The following is an 8,210-nucleotide window of genomic DNA, read 5'->3' as shown; positions in this document are numbered from 1 at the left end:
CATTTTACATAAAGTGATATAAAACACTTGGTTTTTTTTTTTCTGGATTTTTTTTTCTTTCTTTTTCAGTTACAGAGTGCTTTAGCGAATCAGTTCTAAATGACCATGACAATTAAATAGAAATGAGATTATGAGAAAATGGTCTCATTTCGGTCCCAACAAACAGTCGAAATATTTTCACGCCTGCTGAATACACATCATAACATGACATCACTAGGACTTGAAGAACATAAAAAGAAAAAACTTTATAGCTAAAATACCAGGCTTAAATATCTACAGCTACAGAATGCTGCATTGAGAATCAATTAGTTAGAATGGAGAAAATAAATTATACATAACTTACTAGCTGGGGGATAGCTGATCATCATTGTACCCTATTAAGAGGCAGTTAAAATTGAAAAATACAGTCAAAAAATACAAATTAAACACTGACATGCAGTATATGTCCAGCTAATCCACCTATAAGAACAAAGCCATTTTAATTTCACATCCAAAATTGTATTTCGGGATGGATGGGGGTTGAAATTCAGACACCCAAAAATCCACTGGAGGTATCTCGCCATCTCACAAGCAAAAGCAAAAGCGTTCACCCTCGAAGGAGGTAAACGTTGTCAGATACAGGCTTTGCTTCTGGGTTAGTTCATTCATTCGCAACCCCCCCCCCCCCCCCCCCCCTAGACTTAAGCGTATGTTGGTTGGAATTTATTTTATATATAAGTGCTACGATCTCGGATTTTAAAACATGTGTGAAAAGAGTGATTGCCTTGCTGAGGAAGTGGGAGAAGGGACGACAGTCTTCAGGGTAAAGGGAGTGGGGAGGGATATTGAGGACATCCGCGCTCTTTGCTGTCACTACCTCTGACAGCCTATAAAGTACCGTAAGACCCTCTCTCTCTCTCTATCTCTCCCTCTCTCTCTCTATCTCCAGCTGTCCTTCCATCTCTCACTCACCAAATCACACAGAAACGCACACAGAATGTACACAGGCGCACACATACACAAACACAGAATGTACACATGGGCACACATATGTACGCACACAGAATGCACACACGCACACACAGAATGCACACACGCACACACACATAATGCACAGGTGTGCACACATGTGTACGCGCACACAGAATGCACATGTGCACACACGCGCGCACACACACACGTGTATACACATGCAGAATGCACACGAGCGCATACACACACAATGCACACACACACACACAATGTACACACGTGTGCATACATACACACGCGCGCACACACACGCATATACACACACACAGAATGCATGCGCACACACGCTTGCACACACGCTCGTGCACACACGAGCACAGCATTCATATCATTAAAAAGTTTCTCACGACTTCAACTTTCCCCTCTTTCACCTGAGAACTGCCACAACCATGTCCTACAGCTGCTGGTGCGGCAAGATGTCCAGGATTGTCTTAAGACCCAACAACATCCCTAGCTTAAGACTGCAGGGAAATGCATGAACTAATTCCAAACAGTTACAAATTTTGGCACTTACTAGGAGTTGCATTTTGAAATGGTGTGCAACGAGAAGAAATAAAAACACACACACACACACACACACAAGTACTCGAATGATGGCGCTACGGGTATCTCAAGATTCAAGAAAATAGATTCCTTTGAAACAAAGGTAACGAGAGCAACAACAAAAAAAACATTAGTTTGTCCTTAATCCATCCAAAAAAACAAGAACAAAACGAAAAGAAAAAAAAACACCTTTTATTGTGGCACAAAATAAACAAAACACATTCACAAGCCACTTGTTGGCACTTTGTACCTGAGTGAGACTTTTATAGAATCTTCTAGAACGACAGGTTAGACAAAGCTCAGAAGGGTAAGACCGCAGTGCTTAGGAATAGCAGCTGACGTTACTGGCATCGTTTACCCATAGCTTATCATTTTTTCCATGCCTGTACATAGGCCGATGTCTATTAGTCAGTAGAGCTCTGACTATATCTTGTTTATTAAGACTAAATAGTTTTAAATAACAGTCAGTGTATCGGAGAGTCACCATGTGCTTGGCTCTGGTGGGATGAGGCGCTCCCCCCCCCCGTGTTGTAGGCGCGTGCGTGCGTGCGTGGGTCGGGCCGACGTTGACTGTATGTTGGCCGCCGCCAGGCCTTGCCCGCTCAGTCAGCGTGGGACGCCACGTGATTCTCCTCCTCGCTGCCGTAGTCGGCGTCGGGGTCGTCCTCGTCCTCGTCCTCGTACTCGTCAAAGACGCCGCCGCCGCCGCCGTTCACCGCCCCCACACGCAGCTCCTCCCGGCCGCGGCCCTCCTCCGACTTGAGGCTGTAAGTGCTCTGGATGACGGGCATGCTGGGCTCGGGGCTGCTGGACATGCTCGAGTGCTCGGAGGGGAGACGGGGCGAGGGCATGCCCGCCATGCCCATGGCTCCAGGGTACACCACTCCCGCCGTGGCAATGGGGATCTGGCCTTGCTGCCTGCCAACACCAATACACAAGCACACATACAAACCGTGATTAAGGGAACCAACCCCCCCCTTCCAACATCAACATTCAACATTCACCAGTGGCGCAGCTGTAGAGTCGCTGCCACACAGCAACGAAGACCCTGGTTCGATCCCGACTACGGGTGCTGTCTGTACAGAGTTTGTACGTTCTCCCCGTGACGTTTTCTCTGAGATCTTTGGATGTTTTCTCTGAGATCTTTGGATTCCTCCCACACTCCAGACGTACAGGTTTGTAGGCTATTTGGTTTGGTATAATTGTAAATTGCCTCTAGTGTGTGCAGGGTAGTGTTAATGTGTGGGTCGGTGTGGACTCGGTGATCTGAAAGGCCTGAATCTCTAAACTAAACTAAACTTCCACTGATATTGAAGCACGAGGAAGATCTTAACACCGTACGACCAGGGTGGTGAATCTGTGGAATTCATTGCCACAGACGGCTGTAGGGGGCCAAGTCAATGGATATTTTTAAGGCAGGGATGGATAGATTCTTGATTAGTACCGGTGTCAGGGGTTATGGGGAGAAGGCAGGAGAATGGGGTTGAGAGGGAGGGATAGATCAGCCATGATTGAATGGAGGAGTAGACTCGATGGGCCGAATGGCCTAATTCTGCTTCTATCACTCATGAAATTATGAACATAAGACATATAAGCAGAATTAGGCCATTCAGCCCATCAAGTCTACTCTGCCATTCAATCGTGGCCAATCAATTTTTCCCTCTCAACCCCATTCTCCTGCTTTCTCTTCGTAACCTTTGACGCCCTTACTAATCAAGAACCTGTCATTAAAAACACCCAATGACTTGGCTTACACACAGCCATCTCAGTTTAGTGTAGTTTAGAGATACAGAAACAGGCCCTTTGGACCACCGAGTCTGCGCCGACCAGCGATCTCCATACGCTGGCACTATCCCGTTAACTCGGGACAATTTACAACTTTCACCCACGCCAATTAACATACAAACCTGTACGTCTTTGTAGTGTGGGAGGAAACCAGAGCTCCTGGGGAAAACCCACGCTGTCACAGGGAGAACGTACAAACTTCATACAGGGGATCGAACCCGGGTCTCTAGCGCTGTAAGGCCGCAACTCTACCACTGCGCCACCGTGCCGCTTCCATTGTGACAAAGAATTCCACAGATTCACCACCCTCTGGCTAAAGAGATTCCTCTTCGAGTCCATTCTAAATCTACGTCCTCTTATTCTGGTTTACTTTAGTTTGGAGATACAGTGTGGAAACAGGCCCTTCGGCCCACTTTCCTCCACCTTGTTGTCTCTATCTTCGGCGTCAACCAGCACCTGCAGTTCCTTCCTACACCTAAACTTCCGCCCACGATGGGTGTTGGTTCGTTGACAGACCCATTTTTGGTTCTTTCCCCCGAGTCCCTTGAAATTTCTCCTTTCCAAGTGCATTTTCAATTTCCTTTCGAAACTTAGGACTGAATCTGTTACTGGGTAATGGATTCCAGATCATAACCATATGCTATGATTGATAATTGAATTAGAAAATTGGAGAACTTCAATATGGTTCTGCACAACTCGGAAGGAATCCACTGGAGAATTTGTTGCTGTCAGTACCAGCAAAATAATGAATTGGCCCAAACATTCCAATCCCTTCCCTCCGAAAATGTTGACAAAAACTCAATTATTTATAACGCAAGCCAACATATCACCTCCATCTGTATTTTGTACACCAGCAATTGGGATGTACGCTGATGTAAATATCTGTATTATGCAACGAAATGTGTAAGGTCAGTGTATGATACCGTCATGTAAACAGCATGAAAGGCAGATGGGTCTCGGTTAATTGTGAACATTGGCAGCACTTTAGTTCAATTAGCCAGCAGTGTCCTTGCAGTGAGTCACTCCAAGAGCTGTCGCTGCCATCAGCTTCTGTGGTACAAAGCCATTTCCAAGAGGGACGGTTTCTACCAACTTGAACAAAGGCAATGACTGATTGGAGACACCATTACCTCCAATTTCCTCTTCCTGGCCTCGGCTAGTACATCCATTCTTTATTTCCGGGCCAAATTCCCATTGGTACAGTTTACGTCTCAAGAATACCTTATCTTCCCATTCCCACACTGACCTTTCTGTCCTGGGCCTCCTCCATTGTCAGAGTGAGGCCAAACGCAAATTGGAGGAACAGTACTTCATAGTCCGCTTGGGCAGCTTACAACCCAGCGATATGAACATTGATTTCTCTAACTTGAAGTAACTCTCGCCTACCCTCTCTCTCTGTCCCTCCCCCACCCAAGTCATCGTACTAGTTTCACTGTCATTCTATTGAGTTTCACTGTTTGCATAACTTATCATCTAGCCCACAGCTGTATCTCTAAAAGTTAAATAAAATCTCAAAGGGCCTTCAGCCCAACTTGTCCATGCCAACTACAATGCCAGTCCCACCTACCCACATTTGGCTCATATCCCTCGAAACCCTTCTCATCCATAAATTGGCAAGAGGTTGGTGAATCTCTGGAATTCTTGACCCAATTGGCAGTGGAGGTATTCTCAAGTCCGAGATTGAATGTCTGGTATAGACAGGGTATTTCTTGCAGCAATGTGTGCTACAATGGGGTACCGGCATCTCTAAACATTTTAAAACTTGATTTGCAAAGGTAAAAAAATATTTTCGCAAATACATTGTGGACCAAAGGGCCTGTTCTTGTTTTGCAATGTTTCGTTTAGTTTGGAGATACAGAACAGGCCCTTCAGCCCACAGTCTGCACTGATCAGCGATCCCCGCATACTAACACCATCCTACATACACTAAGGACAATTTACACACATACCAAGCCAATTAACCTACAAACCTGTACGTCTTTGGAACGTGGGTGGAAATCGTAGATCTCAGAGAAAACTCACACAGGTCACGGGGAGAACGTACAAACTGTGCAGACAAGCACCCACGGTCAGGAGTGAGGGAGTGCAGCGTCGGTTCACAAGGTAAGTTCCCAGGATGGCAGGGCTGTCGTATGCTGAGAGAATGGAGCGGCTGGGCTTGTACACTCTGTATCGTTTAGAAGAGTGGGAGGGGATCTTATTGAAACATATAAGATTATTAAGGGTTTGGACACGCTAGAGGCAGGAAACATGTTCCCGATGTTGGGGGAGTCCAGAACCAGGGGCCACAGTTTAAGAATAAGGGGTAAGCCATTTAGAACGGAGACGAGGAAACACTTTTTCTCACAAGAGTTGTGAGTCTGTGGAATTCTCTGCCTCAGAGGGCGGTGGAGGCGGGTTCTCTGGATACTTTCAAGAGAGAGCTAGATAGGGCTCTTAAAGATAGCGGAGTCAGGGGATATGGGGAGAACGGGGTACTGATTGGGGATGATCAGCCATGATCACATTGAATGGCGGTGCTGGCTCGAAGGGCCGAATGGCCTACTCCTGCACCTATTGTCTATTGTCTATTGTAGCCGGGTCTCTGTCGCTGCGTCACTGTGCTGCCCGAAGAATGTTCTAAGAATTGAGCAGTGATCCTTCTTACCCAACAGTGAAAAACTGTCGCATTTCCTGGCGCCGGTTACGCATCAGGGCTTTGTATTCTCCGATTCGCAGCTTCTTGCCGTCCACCACGCAGGTGCGCTTTGGCCGCGGTTTGTACTTGTAGTCGGGGTATCTCTCCAGGTGCTGCTTGCTGAGTCGGGCCTGCTCCTCGTAGTACGGCTGCTTCTCCAGGTTCGTCATGCCCTTCCAACGAGAGCCTGCAGAGGAGCAAGACATTGGAACTGGTGGGTCACTGCAAAGACAGAGCCGTGGGCGTTGGGCACCTCTCACCTTTGCCACTTTTTGCTACCAGGCACCCACCACTCTCTGTCGAAAAAACATGCTCCGCACATCTCCATTAAACTTTCCCCCTCTCACCTTCTAGCTATGCCCTCTAGTGTTGGGCAATTCCACTCTGGGCGAAAAAAGATTTGAATGTCTACCCTACCTACGCCTCCTATCATTTTATATACTTCTATCAAGTCTCCCCCATGTGACTGAGAGGATTGTAAAGGTGTGAAGGGATTGGCCTGTCCACATGGTCAGGTGTGGTGGGATTGGCCCATGTCATGGTCAGGTGTGTTGGGATTGGCCCATCTCGTGGTCTGGTGTGGTGGGATTGGCCCATTCCTATCATTAGGTGTGAAGGGATTGGCCCATCTCATGGTCAGGTGTGGTGGGATTGGCCCATCTCGTGGTCAGGTGTGTTGGGATTGGCCCATCTCGTGGTCAGGTGTGTTGGGATTGGCCCATCTCGTGGTCTGGTGTGGTGGGATTGGCCCATTCCTATCATTTGGTGTGAAGGGATTGGCCCATCTCATGGTCAGGTGTGGTGGGATTGGCCCATCTCGTGGTCAGGTGTGTTGGGATTGGCCCATCTCATGGTCAGGTGTGTTGGGATTGGCCCATCTCATGGTCAGGTGTGGTGGGATTGGCCCATCTCGTGGTCAGGTGTGTTGGGATTGGCCCATCTCATGGTCAGGTGTGGTGGGATTGGCCTGTCGTCTAAGGGACAGGGTGGGGGTAAAGGAAGTGACCACAACCCTTCTCTCCAAGGGTGAAGGGATTAGCCTGCCAGCCGTGACCTCCAGGTTCAAGAACAGCTTCCTCCTATCATCCAGCAGATTCTTGAACCACCCTGCACAACCCGAAGCACAACCCTAACCCAGCATCAAACCATTATGGACTTTGCACGACTAAGGATGCTCGACAAAGTTTGCTTCTGCACTAGCTTACTTCACTTTAGTTTAGCATCAGGTGTACCAAATACAGTGAAAAGCTTTTGTTGCGTGCTAACCAGTCAGCGGAAAGACAATACATGATTACACTCGAGCCATCCACAGTGTACAGAAACAGGATAAAGGGAATAACATTTAGTGCAAGATAAAGTCCAATAAAGTCCGATCAAATATATTTTGCGGGTCTTCAATGATGTAGATGGCAGCTCAGGATTGTTCTCTCGTTGGTGGTAGGATGATGACATATGATAAAAGAATGGGTCAACTGGGCTTGTATTTACTGGCATTTAGAAGGATGAGAGGGCATGAGATGGAAAGATATAAAATTCTTAAAGCAGGGGTCGGCGACCTATGGCCCCCGGGCCGAATCCGGCCCGTACCCCGAAATCATCCGGCCCACAGACTTCCGTCATCTCCGGTACCTGGAAGGTGAGCTGGTTGTACCGCACCCCGCGCAAAGCCGCCGGCACGGCCGCGCACCTTCTGTGTCTGGGCTTTGCTGTCGGGATCGGGGTTGTCAGTAGGCCAGGGACGAGTGAGTAGGATAGTTGAGCTCAGTACTCTGGGTGGCGTCCTCGAAGGGGCGGGATCTATGTGAACACGTGATTTGATGCCTGCCATCCGGGGCGGGCTGGGTGCAGGATCCATGTGTACACGTGATAATTATGGCCCGCCATCCGCTCACAGACATATGTCCTGGCCCCTTGACAGAAGATTGCCGACCCCTGTCTTAAAGGATTGGGCAGGCTAGATGCAGGAAAAAATGTTTCCGATGTTGGGGCAGTCTAGAACCAGTTTGTCACAGTTTAAGAATAAGGGGGGGGTGGACCATTTAGGACTGAGATGAGGAAAAACTTTTTCACCCAGAGTGTTGTCAATCTGTGGAATTCCCTGCCACAGAAGGCAGTGGAGGGCAATTCACTGGATGTTTTCAAATGAGAGTTAGATTTAGCTCTTAAGGCCAAAGGAATCAAGGGATATGGGGAA

At 47.9% G+C, this 8,210-nt stretch overlaps 1 protein-coding gene across 7 annotated transcripts in view; it reads right to left on the bottom strand.

Moving 5' to 3' along the window:
• Positions 1 to 1,730: 1,730 nt before the first annotated feature.
• sox5 (SRY-box transcription factor 5) overlaps positions 1,731 to 8,210 on the bottom strand; it is a 382,969-nt gene continuing 376,489 nt past the window's right edge. For all 7 annotated transcript variants that reach the window (XM_033039457.1, XM_033039455.1, XM_033039456.1 and 4 more), the window contains 2 exons: positions 5,987 to 6,203; positions 1,731 to 2,472 (listed from right to left, as the gene is read on the bottom strand). In XM_033039457.1, the coding sequence (XP_032895348.1) occupies positions 2,157 to 2,472; positions 5,987 to 6,203 (533 nt within the window). In that variant the 3' untranslated portion in view covers positions 1,731 to 2,156. The remainder of the gene's footprint in view (positions 2,473 to 5,986; positions 6,204 to 8,210) is intronic.

The sequence above is a fragment of the Amblyraja radiata genome, chromosome 21, assembly GCF_010909765.2.
Source record: "Amblyraja radiata isolate CabotCenter1 chromosome 21, sAmbRad1.1.pri, whole genome shotgun sequence".
NCBI lineage: Eukaryota > Metazoa > Chordata > Chondrichthyes > Rajiformes > Rajidae > Amblyraja > Amblyraja radiata.
This window is presented reverse-complemented; position numbering and strand designations above follow the sequence as displayed.